The sequence below is a fragment of the Microcebus murinus genome, chromosome X (assembly GCF_040939455.1).
Source record: "Microcebus murinus isolate Inina chromosome X, M.murinus_Inina_mat1.0, whole genome shotgun sequence".
Classification (NCBI taxonomy): domain Eukaryota; kingdom Metazoa; phylum Chordata; class Mammalia; order Primates; family Cheirogaleidae; genus Microcebus; species Microcebus murinus.
The window spans coordinates 105941306-105962948 of record NC_134136.1 but is presented as its reverse complement, the minus strand read 5'-3'; the positions used below and the strand labels follow the sequence as shown (position 1 = coordinate 105962948).

At 35.9% G+C, this 21643-nt stretch overlaps 1 protein-coding gene across 15 annotated transcripts in view; it reads left to right on the top strand.

Annotated features, from left to right (window-relative positions):
* DMD (dystrophin) overlaps positions 1-21643 on the top strand; it is a 2109452-nt gene that overhangs the window by 1777026 nt on the left and 310783 nt on the right. For all 15 annotated transcript variants that reach the window (XM_012756891.3, XM_012756894.3, XM_012756895.3 and 12 more), the window contains one exon: positions 18021-18167. In XM_012756891.3, the coding sequence (XP_012612345.1) occupies positions 18021-18167 (147 nt within the window). The remainder of the gene's footprint in view (positions 1-18020; positions 18168-21643) is intronic.

Here is a 21643-nt window from a genome sequence, read left to right as displayed (position 1 = left end):
ATTGTCATTGCATTAAATCAGAGCTACTCTTGTGGTCATGAGACATTTAGGAGAACGTGGCTAGCCAAAATGTTCATCTAATGAGTTCATCTGACATTATTCTACTCAAGAAGTGTTTAATTAGATAATAAAAATTTCTCCAAAGAATACCATCCTTCCTACTATTTGAAAACAACCATATCAAAAACTGATCCTTTAATATGCAAATCCTATTTGCTGAGGATTTAGTCTACAAGCTTTGTTTGTGGTTGGTAATAATTATAAGTACTATTCCTCAAGAGTCTTAAGCAATAAAAGACTATTCAAAAAAACTTAAGTTATATACTCTCAGTATTAAAGGATCTAAAAATGCATTCATTCATCCATTTATGATATGGTGAAAACCTATACCCAGAGAAGTCGGATCTCATTACAGAGTGTGAATATTTAATTTATTTCATAAATAAAATTGTATTGAGAGTTGTATTAATGGCATCTTAGTTTTCCTGGGGTTATTATTATGTAGCACCAAGCTGAGGGAACAAGAATTTTTATTAGCTTGGGCATATGTGTGCATGTACCACATTAACTAGAAACAGTTCTAAAATGTGAAAGTTACTTATTTAACTGAAATTCCATATTTCCTCAGAAAATGGAATCACATAGCCAATATATATTTTTGATTATTTTTTGACATCTACCATAGTCATGACAAGTTTAAAGTTCACAGTTATGTTACTCTCCTACCATAAACAAAACAAGAAATTATTTAAGATCAAATAACCCAAGGAATAGGCTCCTATTGTCTTCCTGTCATGCTTGGCAATTACAATTTTCAAAATTTAGCAGTTAACATTGACACCAGTATTATGCCTTTCACAACTTTACATTAACTACGCTAAGCAGTGGCAGTGAATAATTATTCTTGGTAAACCAGTTTTCTGGGCATTATGGGAACAGATGTGCCTATGATACTAATGCAACCCTCTTGTCTTAATAAGACCTAAGAAAAGAGAACTTTTCCATAATAAGACTTTTCCATATTAATATAATATTTTTGTTATAATTTATATTTGCTATAGCTTTTCTGTTAAAAACATCTTCCAAAAGCAGTGCTTCTCACACTTTTCTACTTCAGTTCTCTTAATGGCCAAGAAGACATAGCCTGACATCTCCTGGTTCTGCCTGCTTACCTCCTTTTTCCACAAATGTGAAATTTCTTTAATGGCTCTTTTTTTATTTTTTAAATATCATGTCAATTCTGTGATCTTCTCCATAATGCATTCATTGCGTTTTAATAGGAAGATGCTTTCTCTCCAAAATATTAAGTATGAATCCCCCAGTACATCACCTATGGGTATGAAAGCATAATTTGAGAAGCGTGATATGAAGGATTGCCCAATTTGTGGAGGCTTCATCTTTTTCCATCAACTCCTTTCTTTTATATACACAGACACAAAGAGTTAATCCTTGCTATTTCAACTTTCCCTTCTGCAGTTTCATCTGATCACTGTGACCCAAAAGTTCCTTGATTTGTAGTTCTTTGCAATTTCAAACATATTCTTTGAGGCTTTTGTATTTAGTCACTTAACTAATGACTTAACCGGTATTTTATGTTAGGTTCCCTGGAAGCAGCCCCTGAGAACAGGGGTCAAGGTGCATGTGATTTGTGGAGGGCCTGCCCTCAGGAGAAGCCTGTATGGAAGTTAGGCAAGCATAATGGAGGAAGAGAAAGAGCCCAGCAAGTATGCCATCTCAAATGAAGTCTAGCTTTGAGTCCTGATCCAGAGTGAAAGAACCATGGACACGTGGCCGGGCGTGGTGGCTCACACCTGTAATCCTAGCACTCTGGGAGGCCGAGGTGGGCGGATTGCTTGAGGTCAGGAGTTCGAACCCAGCCTGAGCGAGACCCCGTCTCTACTAAAAATAGAAAGAAATTAATTGACCAACTAAATATATATATATATATACACACACACACAAAAAAAATTAGCCGGGCATGGTGGCACATGCCTGTAGTCCCAGCTACTCGGGAGGCTGAGGCAGTAGGATCGCTTGAGCCTAGGAGATTGAGGTTGCTGTGAGCTAGGCTGATGCCACAGCACTCACTCTAGCCTGGGCAACAAAGTGAGAATCTGCCTCAAAAAAAAAAAAGAACCATGGACATAGCAGAGTTGTCATTTTATACCCTAGCCAGTTATTGACTGCGCCAGTGGTGTGCTGCTAAACTTTTATCAACTTGCTCTTAGGTGGAATGAACCCTGGTGAGTAGCATTTTCCAGTTTTAGTGGTGTAAATATACCCACTATTTCTAATTTCCAGCTACCAATATGATGTCACTGAATATGAAATTGGGAGGAGATGCACACAATTGGCTCTTGGGCTCTGCTCCAGCATACCACTGACTGTGGTCCACCCCTGGGGTTATGGGTTACCTCCTGGGCTAGGAGGCTTCAATCAGCAGAGATCATTTCTCTAGAGAAGTCTGGCAGCTGTGAGATATTAGTAGTCAACAATCACAGCAGCTGGTAGATGGATGCCCAGGCCAGATAAAGTGTCCCCTACAACTGGTAAGTAAACCCAGTAATCCACTCAGCCTTCATATCTCCGCATGAATTTCTCAGTGCTGTTTTCGTTTCATGCATGCAATAATTTTTTAGAAGTGAGGACAATTTTGTTTCTTTATGGAAAATCCAACCCCCACCCCACCTTCAAGCGAATTATCAAAATTGGTGATGGAAGAAAAGAGTTAATGATTAAGAAAATGTGGTACATGTATAACATGGAGTACTACTCAGCTATGAAAAATGAAATGAAGTCTTTTGCAGCAACTTGGATGGAGCTGGAGACCATTATCCTAAGTGAAGCACCTCAGAAATCAAAAAACAAACACCACATGTTCTCACTTATAAGTGGGAGCTAAACGATGGACACACATGGACACAAAGAGATGTAAAGGAGATTGTAATCCAAGTGGGGGGTGGGAAGGGGTGAGGGGTAAAAACTTACATATCAGGTACATTGAACACTACTCTGATGATAGGCACTCTAAAAGCCCCAACTTAAACCTTATACAAGGTATCCATGTAACAAAAACATTTGTACCCCCTTAGTATTTTGAAATTTAAAAAAAAAAATTTAAAGAATTAATTTGACTCATGTTCAATGTAAAACTGAAGTGAGTATGGTCAGACCCATTCATATCAAATGTACATTAAATAATTGAGTAACTTCTGAATTAGGAAGACTAAGGGCACATTGATTTTCAATGTTTTTGAAAATTGGTCTACATATCATTGTTATGCTTTTTGTTTATAAACTTCAATATTTATTAAGTTTCCATAGTGTGTTCAGCCCTGAAATGTCAAATTCTCTAAACTAAAATGAGACTGGAGAATTTTATACTAAGATAAATTTCTATTTTCTTTTCAGGAATTTATTTTTATGGTGATTTTTTTCTTCATATAGTTAAGATACTGCCAGTCCTATTTCAAAACATAACTATTTTTAGAAGTCTTGTTCTCTGGGATTTTGCATCATTATAGCCTCAATGGCCTCATTTAGAACTTTTCCCTAATCAAATATTCAAATTATATCATCATGATCTTAACATGGCATAAGCAAGTTATTGAATAGAATGAAGTCAAATTATCAGCAATGTATGCCAAAGTACAGTAATTAAATAGAAACAAAACTGAATGAGGGTCATTGTCAATATATTGGTGTATTTTTTAGAATGAATGACAAACCATTGCTGAGTTTCCTTTTATTTACTTTTTTGCTACTCTTAAAAAATTGCAACCCAATTTGGTATCTATACATTGCTGTGAACCTAAATCATATTAGGTCTCATTAAATAATACCCATTTAATTGGCCCATTGTATAAGTTGCTTATCTGTCCCTAAGCAAATAGGCTACATGCAATAGTATTTCACTTGATTCTCCCACTACTTGCCAGCTGGCTGTGGGCCTTCACATATTTCTAGCAGGGACAGGGCTAAAGTAAGAGAATGGTTCATTGTTCTAGACCTACACAAACCCAATATACTAGAATTGCCATAAGGGTTATCCAATATTATGGTGACCTTTGTACATCCAATAAAGCATAAGGTTAAAAGAAATATAGACTAAACAAATGATTGTAAGTTCTATTGATCCCTTGGCTTACACAGTGAACAAAATATTACCTTTGGAACGACCTCAACATTTTGTTATAAAGAGTAAAGAAAGACATTTTCACATTTTTCTCCATGTTAAAATTGCCTAGGAGTTGAAATCTTGAACTCTTAGTGAAAAGATTTTTTTTAAAGATTAAACCCTTGAGGGCGGAGGAGGGGATGGATATATACACACCTAATAGGTACAGTGCACACCGTCTGGGGGATGGACACACTTGAAGCTCTAACTTGGGTGGGGAAAAGGCAATATATGTAACCTAAACATTTGTACCCCCATAATATGTTGAAATAAAAAAAAATTTAAAAAGATTAAATCCTTTATTTCCCCACAAAAATAGTATTATCCTTATCCTTTAAATAATCAATACAACATCACTCCAACAGACTTTTGAGGACACTAAATCATACTCCTATTTTGAAAAAGAAAGACATCTATTACTACTTCAGTATATTAGTTTAATGCCAATCACTCTTTTTAAAGGGTTGATTTAGCAATGACTGAATTTCTTTTGAAATAACATCTGAGTACATTGATTAGACAGCTTGACACTTAGACACATTTGTGTAAGTAGGAACTCATTCAATATCAGCATGTACTTAACTGGACATTATCATGATAGCAGTTGTCATAACAGACTATAACAGGATATGAATTAATATATTACCTTAAAATATGATCAGAAAAATCATAATATCTTGAAAGTAGAAATGATCAATTATATAGTAAGAAAAATGAAAAACTGTAAATAAAATCTTTACTCAACCTAAGAAGCTAGAAATTTCTCACACACATATATTCAGAGGTAAAGATAACAACTACTAATATATCTGGAGGGCCAACATTGCTCAGAGTGAATACATAAGACTTTCTTTTTGGCCTCAGAATATGATGAAATGAAAATGAACAATTACTTTTAAAATTTACCACTCTAATTTTTAAACATGCTATTACATAGATTTTAATGAAGAAAATCCATTTTATGTTCATTTCATTTGACTTTAAGTAGTTGAATATCTTGCTTCTTTGTTTCATTTGTAAGAAATAAAGCCATTTTAGAAAGACTTAAAACATTAATGAGGTTCAGGAGCTACAATAATCTGAAAATAAAACCGGATATTAAAGGACATTTTGCAATCCTTTTTAGCCCTCTTCTGTGTATTATTTTAACCTCAGGTCTAAAAAAGTTTGTATTCATCTTTGATTCATTTCTACTTTAGTATTTCTAAGTTGATAATAAATGGAAAATCAAATCAGCAAAAATCCATTTTGTTTCAATAGTAATTGTGTTCCACATAGAACCAAAATTAAATAAATGTGCCCAGTATAAAGCAAACTATATGTAGCATATTGCTCGGGCAGCTCACAACCCTAGACTCCTCTATTAATCATTATTCATACATGCAGAGGTAGGTTAATTTGTTTTAATAGGAAAAAGAATCTCTTTAGAATTGGTATATACAATACCATACTTTGTCCTGAATTTTCTTGGTCAAAAATATTGTATTTTATAGCCGTGGATACATTTTGGCTTGGAATTTGTTTCTTTATAAGCCTATATAGTAGCAGTCATCATTTAAATGAAATAATATCCATTAAAGTTAAGCTGCACAAACATGAGGTGCCTCTTCCCATCATAGATCCCCAAAATATTCAGGAACTCCCAGATCTCTTCCTCAGTGGCACAGTTGCCATTTAAGAAGATCACACCCAGGAGAGGCATCAAAAAGCCCATTCTTGGGAAAGCCCCAGCACTGCCCAGACTTCCATCATTGTTGAGGTCTAGCTTGCTGACAAGGGTGTAGGAGTGACCGTCAGAGTTGACTTCTTTCAGGTCAAGGCCAAAGACTAGCTCCAGGCGCTCAGAAGCTCTCTTGAGGATCTCTGGGAAGCGCTCCCTATACTTTTTTTTATTTCAACATATTATGGGGGTACAAATTTTAAGGTTACATATATATTGCCCATGCCCCCCTCCCCCTTGAGTTAGAGCTGCAAGCGTGACCATCCTCCAGACCTTGAACATCTCACTCTCTGTGTTTGTATGTACCCATCCCCTCCTCCCCTATCCCACCCGCCTGACACCCGATAAATGTTATTCCTATATGTCCACTTAGGTGCTGATCTGTTAATACCAATTTGCTGGTGAGTACGAGTGGTGCTTGTTTTTCCATTCTCGAGATACTTCACTTAGTAGAATGGGTTCCAGCTCTATCCAGGAATATACAAGAGGTGCTCTCTCACTATTGTTTCTTAAAGCTGAATAGTACTCCATGGTATACATATACCACATTTTATTAATCCACTCATGTATTGTGAACTGTGCTGCTATAAACATTTGAGTGCAGGTGTCCCATTTGTAGAGTGTCATTTGATCTTTTGGGTAGATGCCCAGTAGTGGAATTGCTGGATCAAATAAATGGTAGATCTACTTGTATTGCTTTAAGATATCTCCATATTGCTTTCCACAGAGGCTGAACCAGTTTGCAGTCCCACCAGCAGTGTAGCAGTGTTCCTATCTCTCTGCATCCACGCCAACATTTATTGTTTGGGGACTTGTTGATAAAGGCCATTCTTACTGGAGATAAGTGATATCTCATTGCAGTTTTGATTTCCACTAAATTTTCTACCTCTGCTAATGACTATGAGGCTTTTGGGGGTTCCATTTTCCTACTGCATGGTAGATATATGCATAGTACATAATGGATATAAAATAAATGTTTTCAAGTGAGTAGTAATTTAATCTACTAGAAGAGTTGCTGAGAACATGCCATTTCCCTTTAGCAGAAATCTTCATTATCTGCATTTCAAAGGCCAGTCAGTTGTCCAGGCGCGGTGGCTCACGCCTGTAATCCTAGCACTCTGGGAGGCCAAGGTGGGCAGATCCCTCAAGGTCAGGAGTTCGAAATCAGCCTGAACAAGAGCAAGATGCCATCTCTACTAAAAATAGAAAGTAATTAATTGGCCAACTAGAAATATATAGAACAAATTAGTGGGGCATGGTGTCACATGCCTATAGTCCCAGCTACCTGGGAGGCTGAGGCAGAAGGATTGCTTGGGCCCAGGAGTTTGAGGTTGCTGTGAGCTAGGCTGATGCCATGGCACTCTAGCCCAGGCAACAGAGTGAGACTCTGTCTCAAAAAAAAAAAAAAAGTCAGTCATTCAAGACTCACCAAAATCTTGCTCCCAGAAAACACCCATGATTCATCATTTACAACTGCACTGTACTTCATGCTTCAACTTATTAAAGACTATTGCTTTTCCCCAAACACACATTAAGCTTTCCTACCTCCCACCCTTTATTCAAGGACAAACACATATCTTTCCTCCCTACACCATGCTTCCTTTCTCTTTATCAGTTTCATGTACCCACATCCCAATGTCTAGTACAAGGAGACTTTAGAAGGCCACATGGTAGAGGAGTGAGGAAAGACAAGTTTCCCCTGGGGTGATGTGAAAAGTTGGCTCCAAAGAGGCAGTTACCTGAGAAAGGATCTTACTTAGCCTATGAGTTTCTCATGAATTTGTTACCCACTGTTCTGTGAAGTCTCTTTGGACTAGCCTGAATGGGACTTTAGGTGACTTTGTATTCCTAAAGTTGCCTGACACAATGCTTAACTGATTGTAGGTGGACTAAAAGAAGTAGCCCCGACCTTCTCATTCATCATTATAACAGTCCTGAAGTGCCCATGTTCATATCCCCTTTCTATACAAGAGGAAATGCATGGAAAATATTTTTGTAAATTAACTTTGTTATATTCTAATATTTGATGATCTCTTGACTCATATCATTATTTAAGTAACTTTTCTTTAGTGTAAAACCCCAAGAAATGAGACAGAGGAAGGGAAAGAAACAAAGAGAAAAAGACAGATCATCTGTAATCTCAACCTAAGCATCTATAATCCTAATCCTTGCAAGCACATATTTGGACAAAGTAGAAAAAAGCACTGCTTCCTTCAAAGAGATCCCCAGTCCTGTGCCAAGACTCGCCAATTCAGTAGTAGAGCCCAGGTTAGATTTTACTATATAATTCTCCATGGCAACCTTGGTGTGTAGTCTTCTAGTCTTTTTATATATAAAGATTTTAAGGCTTTTATTCAGTTTTGTTAAAATGCCCTCCAGAAGGTACACCAAGTTGTATCACTACCAGCAGAAAATATTTTCCTTAAATAAGTTACTGCCCTTTTTTCCCACTTGCTTTATTGTTGTGAAAAATCCCTTCTTGATACCAAAAACTGAAGTTATAGTCTAGCTCAGAGAGTTACAGATGCTTCAGAAATTAGCACATGCTCTAATACAAAATAAATCAAGCAATAGATACAAATAATTCAGATATGAAACTTAAAGGAAATGAGCAGGTTTCTCTTCTTTTGTTTGGGAACTTGGTGTCTGATTTCTATAGGAAACTATCTTTACAAAGAGATTTGAGAATAGCTATTGGTCTGAAGTGTTAGTAATTAATGCAGAAGTGCCTAATTCTCTTGACTGCTTATTTTTAATAAAAATGTATTGAGGAATTACCATGTACTAAGTGCAGGCATATACTAGTGAAAAAACATAATATAGAATTGCCTTAATGAATTTTCGAGTCTTGGGCAGGAACAGACAATGAATGAATAAGTAGGCAAATAAATATTTACTTGCAAATTGTTATCAATGTTAAGAAGAAACTAGGGTGCTGAGAGTAAGATAAATAAAGGGGTGCTTGCTTTAGATAGGGCAATCAGGGATGGGCTCTGTTTAGTGGTCACATTTAACTGAGATCTGAAGTATACAAATAGGAACTAGCTAGACAGGGAGTGGAAATGTAAAACTTCATGCAGAGAGAACAACATACCTGAGGGGTCTGCATAAAAAATAAGCTTGGTGAGTTCTAGGAATTCAACATCTTCAAAGTTCAAACACTGAAGTAGGACCCAGCAATCTCTGTGTTAACAAGCCTTCACATGATTATGATGCAAACTATTGTTTGAGAATCACTACCTTAGACTGATGTTTTGAGGTATATAGGGGAGAGAGAGACCAAGACAATACCTCTCCAGTCAAGGGTAATGGTATCAGCAAATGTGGAACAGACCAAGAAATGTTTGCAAGTCCAAAAACTTGCTAAATATAAAACTTAATCCTTCTAAAATAAGTCCTGAATTTTAAGATCTATGTCCCTGTGGTTGGTATTTTTTATGGTTTATGAATTATTACTTATTTCTAAAGAAGTTAATAGATTTCATTAGCTGCCATTTTGCTTTATGTTTTGTCACATATAATTAAATTTTTTTAGAAAGAAAATGTTGGCATTTTTTTCTGTTTCCTTAACAGCCTAAAGCACGGTATGCTTAAATGACTTATTTATACTCATTAGAAACCTTTTTATTTTAATTGTGCATATTTTGCATTTAGCCTCTGTAAAACACTCATGAACTACCTTTTTATTTGTTTTAATTGTGTCATTAGAAAGCTATGGAAAGCTTGATTTTTTTTTGGTCTTTTTGGGTTTTTTTGTTCATTTGTTTGCTTTCTTTTCTATAAAGGGAAAATAATTAGCAATCAGAGTTAGGATTACGGAAATAAGCTCCCAAGGAAATTAAAGCAATTCTTTTTTTATGTTTTATTTATTTTTTATTTTTTTAAATTGTAGTAAAATATAAATTACATAAAACTTAGTATCTTAACTATTTTTAATTGTATAGTTTTGTGGCATTAAATACATTCACATTATTGTGCAACCATCACCACCATCCATCTCCAGAACTCTTTTTTATCTTATAAAATGGAAACTCTGTATCCATTAAACAGTAATTCTCCATTCCCTTCTCCCCCCAACCCCTGGCCACCACCATTCAATTTCCTGTCTATATGAATCTGACTACTCATTTGTATGTCTTCTTTGGAGAAACGTCTATTCAGATCCTTTGCCCATTTTTCAGTTGGGTGATTTGTTTTTTTCCTGTTGAGTTATACATAGTATTTTCTTGTGTATTTTGGACATTAACCCATTAACAGATGTATGGTTTGCAAGATATCAGTTGCAGTTGCTGCCTCTGTGTTCAATTTGTTCCTAAAAGTAAAAACCTCACCTTTGTGATCAATGCTATCTTGTTCTTCGTTTCCAAACTATGTATGTGAAGGGAAAAGGAACACACATAGAACAGAAAGAATATAGACCATATTAATATGGCCAAGATATAATTCAGCTTTTATTTTAAAAACATTGGGATTATAATCTTCATAGTAAAGCCAATGTCCCAAAAGATGAAGAATTATGATCAATACAAAGGGGGAAATGTTAAAAAAGAATTTATGCGTTTGTTTGGGTGTGCATTCTTTTTAGATCATGTGAAAAGAAATCAGAGATCATTATGTGGGTTCTTTATGAAAAAGACATAGCAATTAATTACTATTTTTTAATGCCACAAATTTGGAAGTATGTTGAGTCTGAGAGGAAACCATAGTTAAAATATAATTACTGATAATTGCTTGGGAATATAAAACCCCTAAATTTCTTCATGCCTACAAACTTTACATAGTTTTCCTAAAATCTTTTTTTTTATTTAACCTTCCTTAAATTATCTTGATTATGCTACATCTAGGTCATTAGTTCTGAGTCTGTTTCATTATTTATGTCCTCATTCTGTTTACTCATCAAAAGTGATCATGCCCAAATATGAACATTTACAAGAATTGCCCTGAATACTGAATGCAAGGAAGACAATGAAAAGAAACCGCATAATATATTGCCTTCAGGCTACCACAATAAAAACTGATGCTGGAACGGAATGCAATTGTACATCTCTATTAAAAAAGAGTATATGTTTCAATAGCATAATTTATTGTCAAGAATATCTCTACCAGAGGCATAAGTGATACTAACGGCAGAGTATCTTAGCTCCACATAGTCCCTTCAAATTTCAAACCAGCGACTCAACTTTATGGAGAGGATGATGTGTCCCAGTTTTGTTGGAGAGCTATGAGATAGCCCCATGTTGTTAGTAGTGTTAATTCACATAAGAAGCCTCTTAAAATAACACCAAAAAATAAGTACTTAACATCTGAAGTTCAAGGGTAAAGGAGTTGGGGAAGTTAGAGTGCAATTTAGTCTATGGAGTGTATGCTATTGATGCCTCAGCTAGATTCTTTCACTGGGCTGGTGCACCCATCACCCAGTGACTATGAGTGTTGGCTGCTAAAAGCTCTAGGTATACCCCTTTCCAGAAAACCTCCCTCAATAAAAAGGAAGCCAACTTGACTAGCACATTACACCACCCCTTCCCCCATAAGACTACCAGGGGTACAAAAGGACAATCCCTTTGTCTCAACATGGGACCTGCTATGGTATAATTTGTACTTTATAGCTTCCCATGGGGCCAGGCTCCAGGCAAGACCACACCCTTACTTCTCTTGCCCTGTCTTCCTGCTTTTCTCACTTCCCTTCTTTGAAGAGTGCTCAGACTCTGTTTCTCTAAAACTGGCCTATGGTAGTGGACAAAAACTGTACCTATGTTCTGGGTACCATGCCCTGCAGGAGACCAACCAGAGTAAAAAGCCAAGAATTACAGATGACAATGGAAGTCCCCAAGCCTGATGCATTTCATGAAAGGCTTGCTTACACCTCATCATGTGTTTCTTTCTAGCTGGTTCAATGGCATTTGAGTAGCTCCTTTCCCACAGGAATTTTAAAGATTCCAGTAGGTCTCTGATCCTCTGGGCAAAGCAGGGTATTGTCCTTGACTGTCTTGGCCCCATTAGGATAATATACCTACCTAGAAATGAAGAAGCTATAAAACATAGCTAGGCTGTACCTATCCCCCAATTCCTGGGTTACTGGATTCTGTGAGGGCTTCCCTGGGCCACACATATGAGCTGCAAGACAAGTACTGAAGACCTATATTTGCAGGTCATGGTTTCTATTTCCTCCTCAGCTTCTCATGGCTAACCCAGCATGAAGAATCCAGAGACATTTCCTACCACCTCCTCTTTTTAGGCTATTTGTCCAGTGTCTTGGTTCATAAGCATTTGTTACATAAGGTTTATTGTAGAGAGAAATACAGTTAATCACTACTTAAGTAATATTTGTAATGCAAATTTTTCTGCCTAGAATTGTAGCCCTAGAATGACACTTCACTGTTGTACCCTAATTTTGAATTCCTAGTAAGAGAAATAGGACCTCTATAAATTAGCAGGTTAAGATTTCAGGAGGAATGTTTAATATGCCTAAGGAGGGAAATTTTTCAGACTCTCAGCAGCACTATTGACATGTAAATAAAGCTATATATATATATATATAATTGTTTATAAATAAACTCATAAATGGCATATCTGGCAGAGCTAATTCAAGCATCCCAGACTCTCCTCTCCCCCTTGCTTGCTTGTACAGCTACTCCTGCTGTGGCCTTTCTTGGATTATCTTAAACCTCCACAATTGACTCCTCTGCTTTCCCTCCATCTACAAGCTTCACTTTGCTTCACTTTCATCCTAATCCAGTTTAGATTCCAGGGTCTGTTTTTCAATCACATTGAAACTCCCTTATCCCTAAGCGTATGTATCACAATCATTTGACAAAACCCCAAACCTGGATCAACTGTTTTCTCCATGCTTACATGAAACACTGTTGGAGAAAAGGAGAAATTTGGGCAAATTGGTTCTGCCAAAACATTTTGATCCTCAACCTCAAATGGGCCCTCAACAAATGGGCCCTCAATGATGTCTGGCAACCTCATTACATTTCTTAGGTCAACTCCCTCTTGCAGTCTCTATCACAGTGATTAAAATGTTTCCACTTACCCTTAATTCATGTTTTCATTCAGTGAATATTCATTGTACACCATGTACTACACCATGCACTGCACACTATGCCAAGCATTGCACGCTATGCCAGGTCTGTTGCTTTCTATTTCCCAGAGAAAATAGAAGCCCTCAGAGTATAATTCTCTCAACTTAGTCTTTCTAGCCTTCCAAACTGACCTTCTGTGCTTTGCAGTGGGGATGATCTCTAAACTGTCAAGTCAAAATTGCTCCCTCAAAAATAATGTTCTCTTATTCATAGACAATTCCTTTCTTTTGTTACAAAAATAGTTGATGACTATAATTCTAAATATGTATTTGAACAAATCCTTAACCACATGAAGATAAGCAAAGATCTGACAGGCAATTTAATTTTATAAAAAGAAGGAAAATTTGACATATCAGACTTATATATCATTCTAAATCAGTACTTTTATATCTATAATCAGACAACATTTAATGAAGTGAAAATTCTGCCTGCGTGAAACTAGTCATAATAAAATTAGACTTGGTTTGCTCTTTCATGGAGAACATATTCCAGATGTTTAAGTAATTCAAAGAAAACCCACAGCATAATGGCTCCCTTCAATGTTTTCTCACTTACTGCTTCCAAACTAGAATAAAATCTAATGCAATCCCAGTGTCGTTTAAATAGCACATCATGTTACTCAGAGTCAGCTGTACTTTTTGACATTTTATGTATAGTATTTAATAATTTAAACATAAATTTATGTGTTAATATTAAAAGCTCTAATATGTGAAATATAGCCAAACCCAATATTACATCTATTTAAATGGGACAGTACCTGTATTCAGCCTTTACATATGTCTTGTGACTCTGCCCATTAGGGGGCCATACTTCTTGTTACGTACACTTCTGGGCACTGCTAGCCTGCAGCAGTGAAGTGTACAGTTCAGCATCCTTGGGTAGTATGGAGCTACCACCAAAACCCAGGCCAAATGCCAAAGTGAAGATTGACTTGAACATTCTCCTGCCTCCTTTCTCTTTTCATCTTTTCTATCAGCAGTTATCTCCTTTCTTCCATCTTCATGTGCTTAGTGCCCTCATGATGATTTCTAGCTGGCTAAAGTCCTTCAGTCTGCTCAGACCCATCAAAATACCTCCCGAAAGTGAATCTTTGTCTCAAATTATCTCTTTATCAACCTACTTCTCTCCAATGAAAGCTTCCATTATCAAATATCTCAACAGAAATTTAAGCTTTCAGATTAAACTAAACATTTGGAATTTTTTTCTTAGTGATTGTACTAGTAGCAGTAGCAGTGATAGAAAAGTAATAGTAGCAGTAAAAATTTATAATAGATACTCTCTTTCCAACTCAATTAGGACCTATAATTCAACAGTTAATTGAAAAAGTCAATTAAATGAGGGAATCATAAAAAATATGGCTTAAACATTTTATTTTAATTTAAAGTAGCCACCAAGATTTTTATGTTGCATGGAAGTTTTTTCTTTGAGTGCAAATTCACTGATCGAAGTTCTCGATAAATCACACTGCTAATACAAACTTTTGATTTCCAGTTTCAGTGTCTTTAATGTAGAGAAAGTTCATCAGGAAACATGAGAAGCATTATGAATACAGAATCTTTCTAAATTTTTAGGATTGTTTTCTAATATTTTACAGTTGCCCATACCCACTTCAACAATATTTATTTTCTCTTTTCTTTTCAAAGCAAATTCCCAGAGCATTTGACCTGTTTTTTATAGAAATAATAACTTTTTTCTCTTCAGACTAATATTTCTTGGATTTAGGAAATCTGTAATTAAATTATGTAATTGCAGTACTAACTGGAAAAACAGGTTCTGAGACCACACAGACAACTCACAACTCAACTAATGAGAGCAGACGGGCCACAAGTACTGACAGACACCCGAAACATTTTATTTAGAGGCTGTTAGAGGCTCCCATCAGTGTTTCACAGAGGGCATGAAGACTTTGGCTAATTTGGTGAGTCTTACTTAAGTGGAGATCAGTTTAGAAAACTTGGACTGTCATTGCTTGAGAAGAGCAGAAAAAAAAAGAAGCCACAAGATCCCATGATATTATAGTGTTGAGTAAGGGAGAAAAGTAAATTAAGAAGAAGAAGGAGAAGGGGGAGGGGAAGGGGGAGGAGAGGGGAGGAGGAGGAAGAGGAGAAGGGAAAGCAAAAATGTTGCCATTAATTATGAGTACTGAAATTTACATTTGAATCCCCTTCATCCTCTAAATCACTGATGCAGGTTTAAAATCTGTGCCCGGAACTTTGGGGGAGAAGGTGAAAATCAGAATATTCTCATAAAAGACATTTGAACATGTACATAATGTAACCTAAAAGGAACTGAAATCTAGATATGACTTTTCTGGGATGAATACCCAGCTTAATGGCTGAAAGCCTTGCTGGTAAAGGGCGATGATTAACACAAAGGGCTCACCTGCATTATTGAAAGATTCTGCCTGCCAGTCTGCCCTTTCTGAAGTGGTTCCTGTTTACAATAACCCCTCACATAATATTTATCTGTGGTTACTAGAAATGCATGTTATTATCCGGAAGAGAACGGTTTCATTTTGTAATCGTTGTTTTTGTCCAGGTTTCCCCATTGACATTTAAGAAATCTGTTTTCTAACCTTTCTATTATGCAAAACAAAATTATTATGGATCGTTTCCTTTTAGAGATATGCATTCATATATGTGGATTTAAACCACCTTTCTCCATGGGCACTTATTCTGATTCTTTTAATACATGTATTTACTCATAAAGAAATGAAATAATAATACTTACTATCAACCTCTATAAAACTTAGTTTTAGACTGATTCCAGTGACATTCCACTGACATGAAGTTGAATAGAGATGAATACATCACATATGATATTTTTTACATGTGTGGTCAGAAGGGGCTCTTGTTTATTTCTTTTTATCAATATATATTCACATACTGTAAAATTTACCCTTTTAGAGTGTTCAATTTGGTGGTGTTTATTATATTCACACGGTTGTGCCACCATCACCACTAATAACAGAATATTTCATCATCCCTCAAAGAAACCCCATGATTTTTTTTTCTGTTAGACTTATTTTATTTTATATTTTATTTCTTCATATTATGGGGGTACAAATATTGTTAAGGTTACATGATTTTTTTTTTTTTTTTGAGACAGAGTCTCACTTTGTTGCCTGGGCTAGAGTGAGTGCCATGGCATCAGCATAGCTCACAGCAACCTCAAACTCCTGGGCTCAAGTGATCCTCCTGCCTCAGCCTCCCGAGTAGCTGGGACTACAGGCATGCGCCACCATGCCTGGCTAATTTTTTCTATGTATATTAGTTGGCCAATTAATTTCGTTTTTATTTATAGTAGAGACGAGGTCTCTCTCTTGCTCAGGCTGGTTTTGAACTCCTGACCTTGAGCAATCCGCCCGCCTCGGCCTCCCAGAGTGCTAGGATTACAGGTGTGAGCCACCGCGCCCGGCCTGGTTACATGATTTTTTAACGACCACTTTTAAGATTATACCTTCAACAGAGTGATTGTCACAATGCCTTGTCTAAAAACTATATAAGGATCTTATAGTCCATACAACACCACATTTTAGTGGTAAGGTATTCAGGTTGATTTGAGATGATAATGCCATTCTTATTTTGATTGTATATACTGGCTCCTTCCATTTGAAGTGGGAGGAAGTGCGAGGATTATAGCCGAGGTCAGAGTAAGCAATGGTTTTTATCAACATAGTGAACCAGACAGAAAAAATACACCCGCTCACATCAAGCAAGTCAAAATGGCACATATAGTCAAGTAAGTGATGCTGTCCTTGTGCACAGGCATTACATTACACAAACTGTTCTCCTAAGTGAGGGAATTTGTTCCTTAGAAATTGCTCATTGGAACATTTGGACGTCATGCATCACGTTAAAGATCCATAAATGCCATCTTGATGGGGTAGATATGATGCATGGTAATATCCTCCCCATATCTGCACAGGGTTCTTCTACTCAACAGATTGTCGTGATGCATTACATCACAGACTCCTTCTCTAGTGCTTTACAGACAGCTGAGAAGCCCCACGGGAGCCTTCTGAAGTCATTGCTACAAGGACTAAAATGCCAAGAGACCAGGAAGTCATTCTTAGGACTGACAAAATACCCTACTTCCTAAATGAAACAATTTATTACATAGTTGGTGCAAAGTATGAATGCCATATTTTAAAATCGAGTGTATCTTTGTATTGTAAAAAATAGAGATTCATTTCTGGTTGTGAGATGAGTAGAATTTGGAATCTAGCAATACTGTATTTTTCCTGTTACTTTGTCAAGCCACAATTTCTTTGGAGGGGTGTATGATATAGTAGTTAAGAATATGCAATCCAGAGACAAATCTGTATATGTATCCCAGCTTTCTCAATTTTTATCCATGGGACTTCGGCAAAGTGCAATCTCTGCAAGTTCGTTTTCTCATGTGTAAAAAGCAAACTACTAGCCTCATAGGGTTGTATAGGAATAAAGAAAGTTCATGTGTGGATAGAGCTCATCATAGCATTAGGCACCTAAGAAGTGCTCAATAAGTCAAAGTTATTAATCATCCATTAGCAGATGTCTATTGTTGTAATGTCACCATAATAGAGTGTCTTAATCTGTTCAATATGCAATAACAAAAATACCATAGACTGGGTGGGTTTTAAACAACGGAAATTTATTTCTCACAGTTCTGGAGGTTGGGGAGTCCAAGATGAAGGCTCCAACAGATTTAGTGTCTGGTCAGGGCCTGTTCCTCATAGATAGTACCTTTTCCTTGCATCCTCACATAGTGGAAGGTCTCTTTTATAGGGGCACTAATCCCAAAAATTACCTCTCAAAAAACTCCACCTCCTAATGCCATTGCCTTGAGGGTTAGAATTTCCTTTTATTATATTTTTAAGACTTCAACCTATGAAATTGGGGAAGGACACAAATATTCAGACCAGACCAGACCATGGAGCAAACATCACTGACTACACCCCAAACAGAATGAGATATATTTTGTAGTTCCTAGGTGTCTATGTTTCTTTGTTTTAAATGTTCTTATCTTCCAATTTGCTCCTGACTGTTTCACACAGGCACTTCGAGGAGAAATTGCACCTCTTAAAGAGAAGGTAGGCCACGTCAATGACCTTGCTCGCCAACTCACTACGTTGGGCATTCAGCTCTCACCATATAACCTCACCACTCTGGAAGACCTGAACACCAGATGGAAGCTTCTGCAGGTAGGCATGTTTTGAGGATTGTTGTTCCTCATAACAGGAAAATAATATATAGATAAAGCTTGTTTGTAAGGAACAATAAAAGTAATTTTTTTCATTTGATTTTCATAATATTTTGTGAGGATGGGATATTTTATATTATTTAATAAGTCCATATATAAATGTTTTAAAATTATTAATATTAATTTTGAAAATGGCTAAAAATTAGACTTTAATATATCTTCTAGTAAACATGGAGGATAATGCTGAGCCATGATAGAACTGAATTGCTGTCAGAAAATTCCTTTGTAGTATTGTTGCTTGGATTCTTAAAACATTTTTTCCTTTGTAATCCTAGTCTAAACAAAAGTCAGTTGTAAGATATGTTCTAAAATCATTTAAAGAAAGAGCATCCAATCACAAACCCACACATGGAAGTTTTCCATAGGTTTGCATTGTAAATATAAGAAATGTAACTGTGCTCCAGGTCACACTTAAAAGCTATGGGGACCTTGAACAAGTTACTTAACCTTTCTGTGCCTCAGTCTTTCATCTAAAACAATATGGGATAATAAAATTCTCCACAGTATCAGTTTATTATAAGGATGAATAAGTCAAAATAAGTGGGCAGTGCTTGGAACAGAACCTGCTACATGGTAAACACTCTACAAATTATAGCTCTTTGTGTTAGTAAAGATTATTATTACAGTACTCAAGTTTTGGAATCTGACTTACTAGCTGCATGACCATGAGGCTACTTAGTGGTCTCAGTTTCCTCATCTCTAACATGGTTACTATAATATTGAATGAACTAATTCATGTAGAGTTCTTAGTACAGTATCTGGCTCCTAGTAAGAAGTCAGAAAATGGTTGTAGTGGTGGAAGAGGTGTGTCTATATGTTCAATTTGAAAGACGCTGTGTTATATTCCCAAACCCTAATATTGGTTTAACCACAGAATTAGAGAATAATTTTCTGTCCTTTTCCAATTTCATAGGATGTAGATGGCATGCTCCTGAGGACAGAGAGGAAACTGGGTTTAAAACTATTTGATTTTAATGATAAGAAAAAATTTGATAAACCAGATTACTTTTCTATTGGCAGTTGATTTAGGGGTGTGATTGAAAATCCTGTTACAGAACTGCTAGGTCTTTGGTAACAACAAGTTCCAAATTCAAGGCCTCTCGAGATCTTACATAATTTAATTCTTGTTGTGATGGATAGTCTGGAAATATTTGTATGATAGATTGTTATAAGTGGCATTGACTAAAGCAAGGCAATATAGTTAAGTGATTATATCCCTTTCTCTGTCTCTGCTTGCTCCATAGTGATTGAGTACTATTAAAATCTTACCAGTTTCATCCTTAATATGTTTTTCATTTTAAGCATAAATAAGAAGAGTAATAAAAGTCCAAAGAAAACCAATGGCTACATTTGTACCATTCGAGCACTCTTGAAACATTTTTTATTTGAAAATGTCTTTTAGTGAGCAAAATGCAACATTTGCTTTCAGAATGTGGTAAAAGATTTGTGACAGTAGCGTGTAAACTTAAAAATGAGGTCAAAAGATTATGTTGATAGGAAAAGTTAAAAAGAATCCGTGCTAAGTGATCCATTCTATTTGCACTATTTATTTAAATATAAGGTATGGAAAGCTATTAATAGCTCAATTTTTAGCCATTCTTTAAAACAAATAAGGACTTGGTTATAAGTACAAGAAAATGCATGCAAGGAGACAGTGTGGTATAGCAAAAAGAACATTGGAAGGACTATTAGGAGGCCTAACTTCAAACTTATGCTCAGCCATTATTTGATCATGTTATCATGGGAAAGCCATTTAACCTCTTTTAGTTTTGATTCTCTTCATTTTTAAAGTAAGACAATTTATTATGTCTAAGGTCACATCCAGTTCAATCCTATGATTCTATATCTGGATAGGAGATACATGTTTGACAAAAGTTAGTTTAGAACTAATGAAGGTGCTTCCTCTATTCACACTACAAACGCAGTTTATTGAAATTATGTTTCTCCATGTATAATTCAGACTTTTAAATCCCTCATTCCTAAATCCACATATACTCAGTCTTCTCCTATCAAACAGTTCAACCCATTTGTGGTATACGGTCTTATTGTAGCAAATTTCACAGTTCTGTTTTTGAACATGACCTTAAGAATATGCTCAAAACATGTTTTTAGCAGGAAGCTGATAAATCCAAGGTTTGGGTTTGTACATAACCAAGTCAAGTGGATTCCATTCTTCTCTATGACCACAGTTATAACCACTATGCTGTATTATGAATTTGAGTTCTTGTTCAGGAAGGGAACAAAGCAAGAAATGAAGTTCACATTGAACGATTTTACTTCCATTACTGGAAGAGCAACTCATATGTCCTGTTGAGAACATTTTCTATTTAGAACAATGTATGTGAGAATAAAGCATTATCCAACATTTGTGGCAGGAAACTTGAGCCCACCACCATAATGACATCATATTTCTATAAAAATAAAGAATTTAATCATTTATAATGCTATATCAGTCCCTAAATCATGATAAAAACCAAGTAGGAGTTCATCTTTGCTTCTGTCTGCTAAGACAAAGAAAAATAGAGAAATAGAGAAATAGAAAAATAGAGAAATAGTGGTGGAAAGGCAGATATAAACCTGAGAAGAGAAAAAGAGTCTTACATTTGGGCAAAATAGTGTAATAGAAGGAATAGAGTTACATAGTATCAGAATATCCTGGGTTTAGTTACATGATACATTCATTTTGATTTTAAAAGAAAGCCATGCTGAATTTTTTCTTTTTTTAGCTGTATGAAATATCAGTCAAAATTGCAGAAACAGGTAAGCTATATAGATGTGACCATCGACAGTAAAGTAAGCTCCAATCACAATTTACCTATACATAGAAATAGAGTGTATAGAGAGTTCCGAATTTATTTTGAATCCACTAATAGAAGCATAAGAGACATTGCTTTGCCTGTTGAAACTTTCTGTGGGAATAAAATCCTATTTCCTTCTTCAGAGTGGACACATTGTTATGCATATTACTATTTGACCATTTGACAGTGTGTTTATGATGTAGGAAACCATCATTCTTTGCAGTTACAAAGAGTAATCATGTGCATACTATTATTTAATAGTCACAATATTATGGGTGTGTATTCTGATTATGATTACATATTATCATTATTCTCTTTTACAGGTAAGGAAACTGACTCTTAGAAACATTAAGTGCCGTAGTCACAGTCACATAACTTGTGTCAGTTAAGATCTGAATCAGGTTTTTTGAACTGTGACTTCTATGCCCTTTTTGTCTCCTCTTTTCAAAGTCCTATTAAGTTTGGACTTAAGAAAGCAATAAAGATGTGAAATACCCCACTTTTTTCATACTTCCCCTCTTTTTTTAATGATTCTCAGCTATATTAACTTTGAAATCTTCCTTTACAAACCAACAGATTAATGAGCCCAGTTCAGTGCATCCCTTAAGATCACACTTGT